Source organism: Mus musculus, chromosome 5, assembly GCF_000001635.26.
Source record: "Mus musculus strain C57BL/6J chromosome 5, GRCm38.p6 C57BL/6J".
NCBI lineage: Eukaryota > Metazoa > Chordata > Mammalia > Rodentia > Muridae > Mus > Mus musculus.
Genome location: NC_000071.6, coordinates 43968634 through 43986807, shown reverse-complemented (window position 1 = coordinate 43986807; position 18174 = coordinate 43968634). Strand labels below are relative to the sequence as shown.

The 18174-nt window shown below is 45.0% G+C and overlaps 1 protein-coding gene across 5 annotated transcripts; it reads left to right on the top strand.

Annotated features, from left to right (window-relative positions):
- Positions 1-4979: 4979 nt before the first annotated feature.
- Positions 4980-7950, top strand: Fgfbp1 (fibroblast growth factor binding protein 1). Of its 5 annotated transcripts, none has more exons than XM_006503712.4 (4): positions 4980-5095; positions 6115-6164; positions 6602-6689; positions 6840-7950. In XM_006503712.4, exon 4 carries the CDS (start codon positions 6860-6862, stop codon positions 7613-7615), a length of 756 nt encoding a protein of 251 aa, XP_006503775.1. In that variant the 5' UTR covers positions 4980-5095; positions 6115-6164; positions 6602-6689; positions 6840-6859; the 3' UTR covers positions 7616-7950. The 5 variants fall into 5 exon arrangements, with proteins under 5 accessions (XP_006503775.1, XP_030109989.1, XP_006503774.1 ...); XM_030254129.1 differs by having other exon boundaries at positions 6339-6689; XM_006503711.4 differs by lacking the exon at positions 6115-6164.
- Positions 7951-18174: the final 10224 nt, after the last annotated feature.

The following is an 18174-nucleotide window of genomic DNA, read 5'->3' as shown; positions in this document are numbered from 1 at the left end:
CAGCATGGGACTGCCAAGGCAACCCCTCCTCCCCATACCTTACTGCACCTACACAAAACACATCCCTCCTCTCTTTATCTCTTTATAAACACATCATTGTCCAATCCAGAAAGCAAACACCATGCTGGTAAGATGGGGAAGGAAAAGGAACCCTGATACACTGTTATGAGAGAGTTGATTGGTGCATCCATTATGGAAATTACTTTGAAGGTTCCTCTCAAACCTAACATCAGACCTACTATATGATCCAGCAGCCACTGTAGGTATGCATGCAATGAAAGCAGTCAGCATATGATAGAGCCCCATACACCCATGTGTCATGTAAGGCCATCCATAACAGACAAGTTTTGGAATCAGCCTAGACACCCAGCAATGAGTGAATCATCATAGAGTCTTACTCAGCTATAGAGAAATGGAACCATGCCATTTGCAGGAAAGTAAGTGTATCTGGAAATCATCCTGTTTAAAGGAGAGAAGCCAGACTCAGAAAGAAAGAATTACATGCTTCCTTCTATGAGTGGAATCTGCTCAAGGAAAAAGTCACAAAAACAGAAAAGGGATTAGTAAGGTAGAGAAGGACCAGAAGGCATGGAGACATAGGAGGAAATAAGGGTGAATGTTATTAAAGAACTTTATATGGATGCATGAAAATATTACAGTAAAGTACATTATTTTGTGTCATTATATATACTAATAAAAATTTACAAATTTGGCCAATAAAAAAAAGTCTGATGCTGATACCATTAAGACAGCAATACCTGGCTACTTACAGACCACCCTGATGCCCTGAGCCCATGACTCTTCCCATCCAGTTGCCATGCTCAGCATAGCTGCTGGGAGCTTCAAGGTGGGATGGAGTGGAAACCGAGTGTTCTAGCACATTCCTCCTGTAGGAGAATGTGACTTCTGTGCTCTCTATCTCTTGCCGGGTGACATGGCGTTGGAGGAGGTTACCTTCCCCTCGGGCCCCTCAGTTACCTGAGGAGCCCTTTAGAATTGGTTAGCTAAAACCTGATGGGATGCCCCAGACTATGCAAATGACTCTTCTCTTCAGCCTCGGTCTTGGAGCTCTGCAGAATGTGTGTGCAGCTGCTTTGAGTCCTTAGTGAGACTGTCTCTGATGAAGGGCGGAACCCAGGAAACAATTCACTGTCTAAATTTAAAAAAAACTCATCTTCGTATGGGTTACCAGCCTAGCAAGTGTCTCTGTCTCGACATTTATTATAAACCACTGGACATTTGCCTAACATTTGTTCTCTTCATGTTGAAAAAAACTTGGAGACTTTCCCATCACCTAGCTATTCATCGTGTCAATCAAACTCACACATGTCTCTACATGTATCAAGCCCGTAATACAAGGCCATCCTATCTCCTAATTCCTTTTGGAGATAGGTATTACTGAGAATTGTTAAGGTACACATGTCATTCTCAGAACCCGAAGGCATAGCTGGGAGAAGAAACGTCATTCAATAAGACGCTCATGTCCCAGAAAACTAGGTTAATTGGAGGATGTAATAGTTTCCTCAGACAACTCCTTCTAAAACCTCTAACTTTTCAAATAACCCCCTAAAGAGTGTCTGGTTTTCACTAGGACTTAGCCTTTCTTTATGAGTTTTCCATGTTGCCATCACTCCACAACAACAGAAGGAACAGTGGCGAGTCCAAACTCTCAAGGACTGATGAACTATAAATGCTCATCAGCCAACGACCTACTCATAGGATACAGGACCCATTTGAACCTCAACTTTCATAAAACAACAGCAAAAACACTTAGTGCACCTACAGACTGTTCTGTCTGACCATTGATCTGATAATCTCTAAGATTTGGGCGCTTTCATTGATACAGAAGCCCAGATCCTCCACAGACTTCATAGCTTTGCCAAAGCATTTAACAGAGGAACCATTAAGACAGTGAAGAGATGACCTACAGAATAGGAGAAAAACTTTGCCAGCTATTCATCTCACAAGGGATTAAATTCCAGAATATGTAAATCTAAAGAACTCTAAAACTTAAACACCAAAAACCAAACAAACTAACTAACTAATCAATAGGTATACAAATGAACTGAATAGACCCTTTACAAATGCTGTAATAAACATCAATTCCAGTAGGGCTTCTCTTGGATGGAAAAGGCATCTCAGAGGACATTGTGCTGTCTCAGAAGCTCACCACTGGATATGACATAGCCTCAGCTCATATGACCCCACAGCTTTCGAGTGTGGTATGAAAACTATCAGTATCGAAGAGCCAGGCAAACCTGCCAGGTCTTGAGAACAGGAGTCAAATCAACCTTGTGTTGGCATTCCCTTCAGTACCTAATACTGCAACTTGCCCAGAATAGGTACTGCATAAATATGGAAACACTAGCTCCCACTCCCAGTTCCCAGTTACTGCTGTCTCTGCAGGCTCCTGAGCAATTCTTTTCTACTTTGGATAGGAAAGATGTCCCCATGGGTAGAACCCTAGGCTTCCCTCCAACCTGGCAATTAACTTCTGCACTGTCAACTGAGATAAGCCCCCCTTATTGTCCACCACTTCCTTGGGACAAACACTATAGCAGCCTTGATTACATTCCTGTTAGCCAGTAGCCTGTAGTTTTTAGTTGGTTTTTAGACAAATAAAGGAATTAGCAATGATCCAGTGGAATAGGGGAGGTCTCACAAGCTATTCTTATTCCCCTGTCCTCTCTGAAGTAGCCCCCTACATGGAAGTGTCTTGGCTCTGTTTCCCTACTGGCCTCTCCAGAGTTGTTTCTAGGCTTCTCACCCGAACATCTTCAGAGTATATCTGAAGGAGCATGGTCACATGCCAAGCCACACAGTGTCTGTGTGTGTGTGTGTGTGTGTGTGTGTGTGTGTGTGTGTGTGCGCGCGCGCGCGCGTGCACGCACATGCACATAGAAGTAGATGCAGAGAGAGGCTATGAAAAAGTATTAAATCATGTGGACTCCTTTAAGGAATCTTTGCTGCTAAAAATAATGTACTTTTAAAAAGTTCTAAGATAGTCAAAAAGCTTGATTTGAGGGAACATTGATCATAAAAGAACAAAACTATTATCTCCTACTACCCTACTAACTTACTACCGCCATCACCACCACCACCACCACGACCTCCACGTCACTACCCTCTAGCATCGCCATCTCTAGCACCTCCTCCCCTACCACCACCTTTACCACCACAGAAAGCTTTTTCAGAAAGAATAGTGTTTGCAATAACTGTTAAACAAGAACAAGCTAAATTGTCTTACTGTCAATTATTGGCATTCTAGTATTACAACCTACCCCCCCCAAAAATCCCTAATAATCTCTTCTTGATTAGTTTAAACTAACACTAAGAGTTATTTCTTAGATTGATTCAGAATCGGACAACATTGAACACACCTAACAAAAGGAGTTGATGACACTAAATGGTTTGAAAAGCTTTCTCTTGCAAATCAAGGAATTTTGAAGAGCTCCTCAGTCTGCCTCCTTCCACAGCACAGCTGTAGTATCAACACTGCCTCTGGATGGTCTACAAAAGAGAGACTTTAGCAGCAGGTGTCTTTTGATTTGCTACACAGGGAGTCAGAAACCTCAGAATTGAAAACTTGGAATGCACATTCTTCTCATAGTTCCAGCATGAGTACCTGTTTACCACACACACTGGATCTCACTGTTTGTTTAGCCTGATCCCCCACTCCCACCCTTGTTTCCTCTGTCACTTGGAAAGGCTTCCATGTTCTTGTCTGACCAATAGGTTGACACTGCTTTAGTGAAGTGACTCAGCATTTTCTTCTGTTCATGAGGTCAATTCCAGAGAGGTGGGTGGGTTGATGGTTAGGATGGCTTAATAGTATTGCTCTTAGCTAAAACTAACCTCGGAGCTCAAACACACCCACTCAAACACTTGCTGTTGGCCTCAGGACAAGCAGTTATGTATGAAAAGCATGTGACTAAAACCAGCTTTGAATATGATATTCTTTCCCACTGACCAACCAGCCTGGATGAGAAAGGTATTCAGTCACCAGCCTTCACTGGTGGTGCAACTAGCAATTCATCAGTTAAATTCATTGTGCTCTTCACTCAGGTCACCAAAAGCCAGGGTGCATTTGTTATTTCAACTCTTGGATAAAGAATTTAAGCAATGACAAATTACCAATCTAATGAGAAACACCAAATTCAAAAAGGACACGCACACAAAGGACACACTCTCATACAAATGCCTGTTTTCCAAGAAAACAGCTTAAGATCTCAATAGGAAATCTAAACAGCTCAGCACCAGGAAAGACTTCAGTGGGCTTCATGCAGGGAGATGCTGTTGTTAAGCGCTGTACTGTGCACAAAGTAGCCACAGTAGGGGTTGGAGACTGAGATTAGAGAGTGTGGACTGTCAATAAATTCGATGCTTGCTGTGGCCAGGATCCCCTACCTAGATGTATCCAGAGTGAGACTCTACCTGCAACACGATGATCTATGAACACTCTCTCTGATGACCTGGAATCAATTATTTTCAAATGAAATTCCATAGTGGAGAGTTATCTCTCCACCACCCCTGGGGCCCACCGATTCACCTGCCTACACAGTAGATCCAGCTGGCTCTCAGCAACCAGGAACTCAGAGTCAGATTTCAGCAACTTCAGTCACTCACTTTCCAAATATTGCCTGAAGCCAGCCAGGTGGGAAGAGATCAGACCACGGACATTAGGAGTCCTGAGTGTAAAACACCAGCTCTGTGAATCCTGACCCCTTTACTATTAAGAGCAAATCTCTCTGTCTATGAAATGGGAAGAGTCGCTGGAGAGAATATGGAAAGGCACTAGAGGAAATGGGCCCTTTCCTCTGTTCTTACAGAAAGATCGCTGCTGGATGGGAAAGGAAGGGCTTCCAAGGAGGAGGGCTTGCAGCAAATGCAACCCCCCCCAGCCATTGGATTCCACCCAGTACCTTCCCTCCAGGACTGGCTCTCCCTGAGGGGTGTGGCTGGGAGGAGCGTGAATAAAGTATGTGAGTTGTAAAAGCCACTTGAGCTCCTGTATAAATAGTACAACCTGCACCCCAGCGTGAGGACTGGAAGCCTGCATTCCCCAGTACACCTGGATCTGCACACTCACAGAAAGGTGAGCCTGGCTCTTTTAAACATTTCGTGTGTGTGTGTGTGTGTACAAATACATACATAAAATCATTATTGTTATTATTAATTAGTATGTATGATTTTAAAGATGGGGGGCTTATATGCCTACAGCAGAGGATAACATGTAAAAAGAAGCTGATTCCCAACTTCCACCTTTACATGGGTTCTGAGCATCGAACTCAGGTCATCATGCCTGCCTGGCAAGTGCCTCCATCCTCAGGGCCCTCCTGCCAGTCCCCTCTTAAGAGTTATTTTATCTACTTCTTAGCCCCTGGACCTCCTTGGGTCCAGACCACATTATGGGAACATGAAAGCTATGTCACCGTGCCAGGAGAAACAGGTCTGTCCCTGGCTCTTTCAGCCTCCAGTCTCAGCCACGCTTTAGTCTAAACTCTCTTGGGGCCTTTTCCTTTTCTTACTTCCACATGGGCAGAAATGAAATTGTGGTGCTTTCCTGGGTTTTTCCTACCTTTCAGACAAAAAGTTCTCAATTTTTTTTTAAAAGCATAGATTTAATGTTTTTAAAAGAACCATCTGGTGATCGTGTTTGGTACCATACCAAATCTTGTGCAGCCCGTTGTTTCTTTTTGCTATTTTCTAAAGAGTTAGAATAAAGGCAGAAAGCAAGAAGTGAGCACTAAGGACTGACAGAAAGGGAGACACACTCTGCCTTTCCAGACCACCGTCTTTGCCCATCAAGGGGCAAACTTGCTTATCTGTCTGAGCCCTAGCTGTCCCAGAGGTTGCCTGAGGGTGTATATTAAGAGGGGTGAGAATCAAATGCTAAGGCACTGCTTAACACCTAGGAGTTGGCAAACAATCACGTGTGCCTCCTCTGCCATTATCTGTAGCTTTATACCTGGTAGAAACTATGTCATTTAATTTGAAAGTCATTTTATTTTTGTTATAGATGTAAAAAAAAAAAAAGGCATTGAATAAATACTCCCTGTATGCCTGGCATTATGCCATTGAACTCAGTCATGATCCTTACTTTCCACCTTGCAGTCTATACGATCTCATCCCTCTCCACCCTGTTTCAAGTTGGCCCCATCAAGGTCAGTGGCCTCCCCCACCTCCCTGCCTTCCTGGGACTCTTCCTCATGACTTTCCCCTTCTCTTCACACAGCCACACCCAGCCCAGTATGTCAAACCCTGTGCATGTTTAACCCTGAGTCAACATATCTTTTTCATGACACTTCTGTGACTCTTACTATATCCTTTCCCAACAGGTGGTCATTGGTACCCACGCAGATGATGGGGTAGAAACCCAACTCTCTCTGGAGCTAGCCAAGGGGCCAGTGGCTGTTTTATTCAACAATTTCTAGAAGGAAAGAGTGGCTTTTCCAAGATGAAAAGGAGGGCTGAGAAGGGAGAGAGTCCCTAGCTGATGCTATTTAAATTTCTCTGATTGTATCTTATGAATTCTCTAAGGTCTGGCTGGGACTTTCTCACTCCATGGGGCAATAACCTTCAGGATGTTGCTTTGTTGTAGGCACTTGGAGCTTGTTGCATGAGTAGATCAAGGGCTGAGAAAGTGAGAAGCTGAGTGAATGGGGAAGAGTCATGAGCTCAGACAGTGGGTAAGAAGAGGAGGTGTAACTTTCTTTAAAGTGGAAATGAGAGTACGCAGGACCACTTGGCAGTCCTTAATGTGGGCCAAGACTGTGGGAGTGGAGGGAGGCAGCCTGAAGTCTCCCCCTGCCACTCATTCGCTTCCCTTTGCCAAACAGGTGTCCACCCAGCTGACGTGATGAGACTCCACAGCCTCATCCTGCTCTCCTTCCTTCTCCTGGCTACTCAGGCGTTCTCAGAAAAGGTCAGAAAGAGAGCCAAGAACGCACCACACAGCACAGCGGAGGAGGGGGTAGAGGGTTCAGCTCCCTCGTTAGGGAAGGCCCAGAATAAGCAGAGAAGCAGGACATCTAAATCTCTGACGCATGGCAAGTTTGTCACCAAAGACCAAGCCACATGCAGATGGGCTGTGACTGAGGAGGAGCAGGGCATCAGCCTGAAGGTCCAGTGCACACAAGCCGATCAGGAGTTTTCTTGTGTTTTTGCTGGTGACCCAACTGACTGCCTTAAACACGACAAAGACCAGATCTACTGGAAACAGGTTGCCCGCACGCTGCGCAAACAGAAAAATATCTGCAGGAACGCCAAGAGTGTCTTGAAGACCAGAGTGTGCAGAAAGAGATTTCCAGAGTCTAACCTCAAGCTGGTGAACCCCAACGCACGTGGAAACACGAAGCCCAGGAAGGAGAAAGCAGAGGTCTCCGCAAGGGAGCACAACAAGGTCCAAGAAGCTGTCTCCACGGAGCCAAACAGGGTCAAAGAAGACATCACACTCAATCCAGCTGCGACCCAGACCATGGCCATTAGAGATCCAGAGTGTCTAGAGGATCCAGATGTGCTCAACCAGAGGAAGACCGCCCTGGAGTTCTGTGGGGAATCTTGGAGCTCCATTTGCACATTCTTCCTCAACATGTTACAGGCGACATCATGCTAATGAAGTCAGAGGGAGCAGCCTGAGACATGTGGTATCAGAGCCCCACTGTCTGCTGGAAACTTCCCGAGTTCCCCACAAGATACATTTCTAATATGGGAACAAAATGAAGTATTTAAACAGATTTTGTAAATTTTGTTTTTGTGTTTTAGAATTTGCTTTTTTTTTTCCACATCCTTGGATATGCTTTTCAGGGACGCTTTACCTCAGCGTATTCTTCCATGGACCACAAACCTAGGTGCATATAAGTAGTGGATCAATGCATGTGATAATATGCAAGCAAGGAATTGTTGGCTGTATTTACCAGGATAATAAAGTTCTGGGCATTCTCAGAAATACCACTGTTTCCTTCTGATACTTCTCATTCTGAAAGAGCACGTGGCTCATTCATGTTTAACAAGCTTCCAGATCTGAGTAGATGAGACACACATGGTTGACTTCAGGGTTTCCCTATCCAAAATTATCTCCTGCGGCCATCCAACCTATATTTTGTTTGTATCCACTGCCCTGTATTATTTGATGTTTAGTGAAATGTAGCTATCATTATCTCTTTTCAGATGGGATGCCCTAGGCATAGTGACTTCTCAAGGTGTCACAGGTGATTAGAGAGAAGGCAGTAATTCCTTAGAACCAGGAATATTTTAAATTAATTTTGTTATTGTCATTATTGTTAGTGTTATTGTATGTAATGGACATAATGTGTGAGGGGGCACGCAGGTCATGGTGTGTGTGTGAGCATTAGATGACATCTTGGAGAGTTGCTTTTATTTTTACATCAATCCCAGAGGTAAAAAAAATCCTATGAACCAAGCTTTTTACCCACTGAACCATTTCACTAACCCTGAGACTCAGAAGTTGCAGCCACTGAGAACACAGGCTTAAGGATACACCTTGATCTCCCCATGGCCATCCGGCATATGTAGAACTGTCCTTACAGAGCCTGTTGGGGACAGAGACCTGGTAAGCATTGTCCTGTGATAACAGCTGTAACAGGAGGTGGGCACTGCAGGAAAAACCAGAGGGATGTGGGTGATGTGGGCTGAGCATCACAGGGAAGCAGTGGTAGATCTGTACTCTGGAGAGAGCATCTTTACTATGAGATGGGGATGCTGGAATGATAGCTCTGGCAGTTCTTCCAGAGGTCCTGGATTTGATCTCTAGCACTCATGTGGCAGCTCATAACTGTGTGTAGCACCAGTCTCAGGGGATCCAACAAACTCTTCTGATATGCAAACATACGTGGAGGTAAAACACCCATACATACAGAACAATAAAATAATATTAACACATTTTTTTTAAAACAGATGAAATGAAGTACAGTAAGACACAGTCAAGCCCCAGAAGCTGAGAGTGGTCGGGTGGCTTGTTGAGACGTAGTCAAGACAACTCCTAGTTGTGTACATGCTAGTAGAAAAGTGATGAAGCTAGTTTGAGTCCAGAGTCGAGGAGAAAGGATTATTCCCAATGCCTTGTTAGGTTTCACCAAGTGGGAAAAGTCATTTAGCAGAAAGCCCACCCTTAGCATTTCTGATAGTGTCAGAGAGGAGCCACAGCTATGATACCAACAGAGTCTTTTGCTGTTTTCATCTTCCCAGGACACATGTTGAGGGATGTAGGAGGCCTCACAGTGACATTAGGAGGATATCTGCACCTTTGTAGGGCTATTAAGGGTTATATGCACTCATCAGTGCTTGTGATAACATGCATAGTGCTTGCAACAAGCTCAAGCCAGACAAAATCCCAGCATAGTGAGGAGAGGTGGGAAGGGAGTCTGAGCCCTAACTAAGGAGCTAGCATCATTTGATAGGTGCAGGGAGAGGGGGAGTTTTCTCTAAGTGTGTGGCCCTTTGTAGGTCAACCACATTCCAGTGAGAGGCCATGCATGGGTGGATGGGGAAGTGAGGTAGATCTGGGAGTAGTTGGGTAGTTAGGTGAGGGGAGTAAATATGATCAAAATAGATTACTATTTCTTAAAGAATTACTAAAAAAAAAAAGTTAAGACAAAAATCAAAACAACAACAACAAAAAAAATCACCACCAACAGAACAACAAACAAACAAAAGCCAAAGCCAAAGATCCTCACTTGCTATGGGCCTGGTTCTGTGCCAAGACTCTCCCATAATTATATCCGTTCCCTCCCAGTCTCATTCATTCAAATGTGGTTTGTGGAGCATGGACTCCTCCTAGGTGTTTGTGTTCCAGATGTTGGGCACACAGGGAGGTACCACAGACAGCTAGCTGTACTGCTGTCTCACTGGTGTGTGTGTGGGGGGGGGGGGGTAGTGTTGATAAATATGATTCTTGGAGAGTTAGAGAAGGAAAGTGGGGTGGGGTGGTAGAGGGGAACCATGGGAGGGAGTTTTACATGGCCACCCAGGGACCTCTCTCTAGAGGGAATCTGAACCTAGATCTAAAGAGAGGGAGCCAGCCAGGTGATCTTCAGGGTTAAGAATGTTCCAGAAGTTGCTGTCCACACAAATGGTCTGACATTGCAGGTAATTTCTTTGTTCTCTGTTAAGTTTCCACTCTTTTCTAGGCCCTCCTCTCAGACTTAAGAAATAACATCAGGGAAAACAGAAAAATGGATCCTCATCCTTAGGATCTATTCCCACGATGGAGACTGTGGTCGACACACAGTGGAATGGCAAAGACTGGACTGCCATCACAAGGGGGTTGGGGGGCCTAGACCTGGCTTAAGAATCTAACCATCAGCTTCAGGAATTGAACCGACCTCCCAGCTCTCCCTGCTATAGCTTGGGTCTGGACTCTCCCTCAGACACGTGGACCTTAAAAAGTTGACCCTGAGTTTGGGGCCCTGTTGGGTGCTGGTAGAACCCTTAGGAGCTGGGGCTTCATGGGAGTGAGTTGGGTCATCAGGGATGTACCTTTCAAGGCTTTCACTGGAAAGCTAGTCTTTTTTTTTTTTTTTTTTTTTTTTTTGCTTTTTTCTTTCTGCCTGGCGTTTGATCCCATCATGGTGTGTGCTGTAGCACAGCAGATCCTAAAAGCAGAACCTATTAACCCAGGAGCCAAAACTAACCTGTTCTCTTACTGTGTTGTAGGGTACTTGCTTAGTATACATGTGTCTCTCAGGTCAATCTCCAGTCTCAAAATTTAACAAAAGAAATCAGTTGCCCATTACTCTGTCCCCTTCATAGGGTGGGTGCCCACCCCAAGTGGTTCTTCAGAGTCCATGCTGTGAGTCTAGATGGTAGAGGGAAGAGATTGCTTTTGTAATGAGATTTCTTTGGTGGTAGGAAGTGATTTTCTTCTCCTTTGCTTTGGTTTGACTTTGGTTTGGTTGTTGTTTGTGTGCTATTAACTGTTGTTTGTGATCGGGGTCTCAGTATGCAACCTAGGCTACCCATAATCTGAGTCTGTAACTCAGACTGGCTTCAAACTCACAATCCTACTGTCTCAGTCTCTTCAGGATTGGCAATTTGGACATGTCTCAACATGTTTACCTTGGTTTTACATTTTATAGGATAGTAGGTGGCCAAGTGCCACGGTTGATGGTTACCTACAAGGTGACAATGGCATTGTCCTCATTCTCTTACTTAATCTCTCAACAACCATGACAGGACTCCACAACATCACATCCTAAATGAAGGGACTGAGGCTCAGAAAAGCCGAACAATTCGGAGAGCCACGAAACAGCAAAAGGAGAACACTTCCTTTGGGAGCTCATGAGTCCTTTTAATGGGCGAACCTGCGAGTTTTCTTCACTGAGTCAGACTGACAGTTGTGATACTCAGACATGCTGTGCACTTGCATGTGCACAGGGTCATCAGTCCCCTCCCCATGTGAAGCCCCTTCCAATGTTTGCAAAGAGAACATTCTAGAAGCTAACACTTGCGTCTCTGTTCAACTCCTCATTTTAATCACATCCTGAGGGAAGGTGGTAAAGTTTTAAGAAGAAAAAATAAGCAAAAGATAATTCAGACTTTATGTTGGATTCTACCTAAATGGTTACTGTGTAGTTTCCCTGGGATCTCTCTAGAAATAAAATAGAGGGGCTTCTAGCTGGGCAATGGTGGTGTACCCAGCACTTGGGAGACAGAAGCAGGTGGATTTCTGAGTTCAAGGCCAGCCTGGTCTAAAGAGCAAGTTCCAGGACATCCCAGACTACACAGAGAAACCTTGTTTCAAAACAAAACAACCCCCCAAAAGGTTCTCTCTCTCTCTCTCTCTCTCTCTCTCTCTCTCTCTCTCTGTTTATGTGTGTGTGTGTGTTGTGTGTGTGTGCTGACTGGAGGCATGTGTGCATCCTCTAAAGCCACCAGGAGAGAAGTAACATCTATCCACCCATAATTCAGCAGGCGGGCCCCTTCCCTCTAGCTTCCTAGCTCTGCCTGGTTACTCACCACAACACTAGTACAAACTTGAATGGCTGGAATCAGGCACATCTCACCTGGCCTCTTTCCCATCCACCTTCTCTCATTACCTCCCCTCCTAAATTGCTTTCGGCAGAATAAGCAAGAGATAAAAAATGTCAGGGGTTAAAACTCCTGCACACATACAAATTTGGCCACCCGCTGGTGTTTTGGTTTTTCGTGTCTCTGTGTACACCCTGAAATATCTTCAATAGCCTTTAAATATGTTCCTCAATAAATATGTCATATACAAGCATATATGAGAACATATTTGTTAGGATCCATTTAAATAGGGACTCAAAGCATGGGAGATTCCCTAAAAAGGCTGATTTGAGACCTGGATTGTTGCATTTGGGCTATCCAGGGCAAGTTTTCTCAAAGGTCTTAAAAACGTGTGTGATAATGCAGCGCCCAAGCCTATCTGGCCCACCAGCATAGTGCTAACACTCAGTGCCAGGCTCGCCACAAGGTGTGTCTTCCACAAATATTGCTTTAGGGAATGAGAGAAGAAATCACGGCAAGGAAAAAGATAGACTTCCGAGTAAAAGAAACCTGGGTTAGAGTTACTGACTATGCTTGCTGGGGCAAGTTTTTCCATCTCAAGGTCAGCTCACGGTGACATAACCTTCCAATTGCTTCATCAGAATTCTTCTGGATTATATTAGACACTTCTCAAACTTCATATTCAGTTCACCATCAAGTCCTGTCCTCTCTACCTTCAAACCTGGCTTCAAGATCAGAACCATGACCCCCTTGCCACCACAGCCTTGTCGAAGCCCGGCCTCTTTCACCTGGGTGACAGTAGTAGTGTCCTGATAGGGCCTCTATGTTTCTGGTTTTATTGAATGTAGTTTGTTTTAGCATTGTAACAAAAATAAAAATAAAAATAAAAATAAATCCCTTTTACCTTGTCCTATCATTTTTTTTTCTTTTGCAAAACTCCCTTTAATGGTTCATGCTTCATTCAAAATAAACACTAAAAGGTCTTTTAATGGTTTACAAAGCTCTGTGACCTCCTTCTCTCAGTGATTGCCAGCACTACTCCCTGTGTGATAACCTCATGGTTTCATTGCTCTATGCTGCTCGTGAAACCTGCCCTACATACCCCCTTGTACCTTCTGGGCACTACACCAGGAAAGAGCTTTTATCTTTTTCAGATCTCTGCTCAGAGCCACCTTAGTTCCCAACCTTACTCTGCATTTCTCATCCCAATCACCACTACTTGGCTTGAATTAAAGTAATGGATTGCCAAGGGGTCAATAGGGGCCCTAACTGGCAGAAGGGTCTGGGGAGAGTAAGAGGCTGTGTGGAACAGAGACAACTGCCTTAAACCAAAGGGATCAGGACTGGGAGGGCTGTTTTCTCAGAAGGTAAGTGGCAGAAGGTTCTGATCCCCATTCAAAGGCTAGCAGACTCAGAGCTCCAACAAGTAGTTGGCATTTCCTCCAGGTAGCTCATAAAGGCTGGGCATGGCAGAGTAGCCATGGAGTAGAAGTTGCACGGTGTGTCCTCTAGCAACAGAGATGTGGATGCAGATGCTGGCTCAGCTACATTCAAGCCTCATGAGCTCTGGGCACATTCCTTAGCATCTCCAAGACTTGGCTTTATTTCCTAAGCAAGCATGATTGAGTGAGCATATACAGGTTATTGATGAACATACACAGCATGAACATTCAGGGTTCGTGGGCCAGGTCACGAGGGGCCAGGCACTTGCTATACAAAGGAATGACCTCCCTGCTTCTCACAGCCTCCCACTCAGAAGGGAGCCTGCAACAGCTACCCTGGATTACATAGAGCAGTAGCGTCTAGCCATGATTCACTCCATAAAGCAGCGGTCTTGACACGAGTGGCACCATTTTGAGTGTAAGTCCCAAGAAAGCATGACTCTGCGCATTGTTAAACCAACTAAACAACCGTCACTGGCCAGCACACTACGAAACACACACTGAGAAATGACTTACTCATGACAGTAAACGTGATGCTTGTGAATAAGCCAATCCCATCAGAGAAGTAGGAGAATTAAAAGAAGAGACTTCTGAATCACATTTGATAGGATTCCCTGGGACTATAAAAGGAAAAGCACCTGGAGATTGAGATGTGTCAATTGTACTGACCTGGTTAGTACACCAGGTTAACTTGTTACAAGTCTCATCCAGGAAGAAGGCCAGCAAAGGACCTCTGCCTCTGTCCTCAGGGTCCAGCTTGCAGGCAATTTCTCTTGCTTGCTGTGACACTTAACCCCACTTCCAACTGACACTGTCCATAGCCAGCCACTGAAACATACATTGGACACTCTGGACCTTGAACATCTTTGTAACTATGTTTGTGAAGATTCTTTCCCATCTGTACCAGCTCTCTATAGCTGATTAATCCTTAACCATTTTATAACCTGATATGTATAGGTTCCTATAAAGCAAGATGTCTATGAGAGTTAAGATGAGTAACTCAGACTGAAATGAAAGAACCTGCGATTGCCGATGACTCTTGAGCAAAAATCAAAACACTTGACCAAGCAGCAGCCAGCCAAACCTGACCTATATTGTCAACTTACAGTTAATAAATTTTGATATCCCAGAAAACGCAGGGACAGCCATCTATGTTTCCAACCGAGGGTATTCATGACAGCTACAGTTATCCATATAATACAGCTGAAGCCAAGAGAGATAGGGAACTTCACACTGTCATAGTTGTTAAGCACCAGAACGGAAGGGAAATCCAGGCACTGCTCTCTTAAGGACCTTGCTCTTGATCACCATGGAGCTGTCAAGAAGCTGAGGGATGGGAGCATAGCTGATATGCAAGCATGCATAGTCCCTGGTTATGACCTCAAGTACCACTGGAGAAGAAAAGGGAGACGATGGATATGAAAGAAGGGAAAAAAGAGGAGGAAGAAAGGATGGTGAAGGATGACATAGAGGAGGATGAGAACACCAACATATCTTTGTCTCTGGGACGCAAACAAGGTTAAGATTGAGGTAACAGGGGACAATCAGAAAGGAACACTGGGTGTTTGAGGATATGTGAGTAGCAATCAAAGCCAGGAAAGGGTTCTCTAAAGAAGGAACTGATGAACCAAGACTCTTAGAGTCAGCCTGTTTGGGGAAACCAAGAATCGGGGCGTGGTTCAGACAGGGTTTTAGAGAGAGAGAATATAGCATACTTGTGATAAAAAGAGCCAGAGTTTAGGTCTCTAATACTGATATCATGCCCCACTCCCTACAGCCTCATCTATATAAAAAGATGGTACACTGGTACCATCTAGCTTACCATCTAAGGTCTAGCTTATCCTACATGGACTGGGGAGATTTCTATGGTACAGAAGCCCCCATTTGTGCTGCTTTGAGACTGAGCATTTGTTGGGGTAGCTCAGGAATGAGGATGCCTCTGCTGTGAGCCACAGGTGAGCAGGAAATGAATGTGTCTAGCTTCCCACTCTCTTCTTGGGACTTAGCACCCACCTGGCTCCCAGCAGATGTTCAATAAATCTCAGAGATAACAGCAGGGTTTCTCAACCTCTGAGCTGTTGACAGTTGGAGCTGATAACACTTTGTGCCGTTTGTGCAGCTGGCAATAACATTCTTAAGCGCTAAACTCCAGGAGCCTAAAGCCACCTTCTCCTCAGTTGGGACAGTCAAAATTAACCCCCAGAAGTTGCTAAACATCCCTAAAGGGAGGCTCATCCCCAGCTGAGAACAATTGGACCATGGGGTAATGATAGCACAGCTCAGGTCCCTTAGGCTACTTCTCTGTTCTTCTGGGAGGGAGGAGAGAAGATGGGAGTCTGCGAACAAATGGATTGACCATAGGATGTAATGAAAGTGTGCTAGGGAGAATGAGATGGCAAGTGGGCAGTTGGCCATTTGAAATGACATGTTTCAGTTGTGTTCTGCCCTATTCCATTGTCTCTTGGCCATCACACTTTTCAAAGCTTTATGAGTTGAAGCAACAGAGAGCATACTGGCTCATGGGTCTATTCTAAGGTCAAGGAGTCATACAGATTTTTTTCTTGGCAGAGTCTTCAGGTGATGTAGGATGGTGGGAAACTCAACCAAATGGGCTTTTACAGCAAGCACACTATTAATCTAACCCATGGACGATTGATAAATCAACCATGTGACATGGGCAACCAAGGTGGAGCTACACTCCACTGGGCACTGATCCAAGTGTTCCCATAGTGTTATCTCATTTTATCTCCACAAATACCTGTCTGTCAGAACTATCCTAAGATTAAAAAAGCGGGGATACAGGGTGCCCCCATGCTTGCCAGGGACACTGCATTCCTGAGAGGCAGAGACCAGGGTTGTAGTGATATGTCTCGTAAAGTCTTTGTGTCTGGCTTTGAGGGAAAAGTTTCAGCAAAGCCTTTGCTATGTTTGGGTCAATCAGTTGAGGCAGAGAAATTGTTCTGAGAATGTTTGAACCTTGAAGAGGTGTTGTCTCCCTGGAAAGTCTGTACTCAGTACTACATGAAAGCATGTAGCTGCATAAACCTTGGTTCTAAGACACTCACACACCGAAGTTCTTACTTTCCATTATGGCTAGCCATGGTCAAAAGGGACTGGGATTTTGTGTGGGTGGTCTGCTCTCACAGGCAGCAAAGGCAATATAAAACTTTGGTAGCTGGAACCTTACCCAGCCCCAGTTAGCCTTTTATAATGTTTGACAAGTGCTAGCTGGGTATCAGTCATTTTTCCAAGAAGGCTGAACGAACCCCTCCACTCCTTTGGGAAATGAAGGCTTAACATCTTGGTGAGGGTCTCTTTCTACTGCAGCATCTACGACGGACCGGCATCAATCAATATAGGATCTCCCTGGGCAGCCTGTCCACAGAGACCTCAGAAATGGGCTGGGCTAGGCTGGACAGCCAGTGATCCCTAGAAGTTTCTCTGTCTCTGCCTCCTCCGCACTTGGATTGGAGGTGTAAGTACCATGGCAGTTTGCAAAGCTGGCACTTTACCAACTGAGCTGCTTTCCAGCCCCTTCTACAAATATTTCTGACACCCACAATGGTGCTTCTTTATGTATCCCTATGAATCCACACGGTCAAAGATGGGTACACAGCTTTGAGGGTGGGTGCGGAGACTGTGCGCCCTTCCAAACTAGAGCCCTTATTACGCCGAAGGCCAAGGATCAAGGATCAAATGTAAAAGCCAAACTTCACAAGGGCAGCTAGGGTTTCGGAGGGTCCCACCTTGTATCTACTACACATTCTCACCCCAGAGCGTGCACCGGGCTAATCAGAGCTTCAAAACAACAAATGAAGTGGTGTGGTCACCTGACTCCCTCCCTCCCTCCCTCCCTCCCTCCCTCCCTCCCTCCCTCCCTCCCTCCCTCCCTTCCTCCCTCCCTCCCTCCCCAGCCTGTACACAGTCTCTGAATTCCAGCCTGGAAAAACCCAACATAAAATGACATTTGCTAAAAAGAAGCTGAAGGGAGACTCCCTATCTACTCCAATGCATGCACTGGTTGCCAGGGCAAGAGTGCTTTGAGAAAGATGTGGAAAGAAAACAGGAAGAAGAGATGTGCTCACTGTGTTTTAGAACTCAGGAGTCATACATGACATGATGCCAGGAGGAAAATCAGAAGAAAAAAAAAAGGAAAGAAAGAAAGAAAGGAAGGAAGGAAGGAAGGAAGGAAGGAAGGAAGAAGGAAGGAAAGAAAGAAAGAACAAAAACAAAAGGCCATCAAAGGAAGAAAGAAAGCAGCCAGCACTATCTGTAGCCGTCCAGCAGGCATGGAGAACTGGGTGCCTGAAAGGGGGGCTGGAAATGAAAAAGAAGCGAGAGAAGGATGAAGCCAAGACAAAAGTTTCAGATCAAGGCTCAAAGTTTAATATTCAGCACTGTATTTATATAGGGAGATATCCCACAAACCTCATCCTTTGTTTCAGCTGGATTGTGTTGCAAAGCAAGCTCAGCTGGCAGTCTACTCCTGTAGGAAATTGCAGGCCGACTCCACCTGGGTTGTTAAGGGCCAACAGTGGGGAGCACTAAGTTCAAGTTAGTGTACTCAAGGCTGTGGGAAGGGCACCACTATCCACTGTTAAACTTGAGTGTGTCCTTCGAGTTCTTCATTCAGACAAGTGTGTGGATTTAACTGGAGCTGGGGACAATCCCTAGTACCACATAAAACCAGGCATGACAATGCACACCTAGTGGTCTCAGCACTGAGGGTGGAGCCTGAAGGATC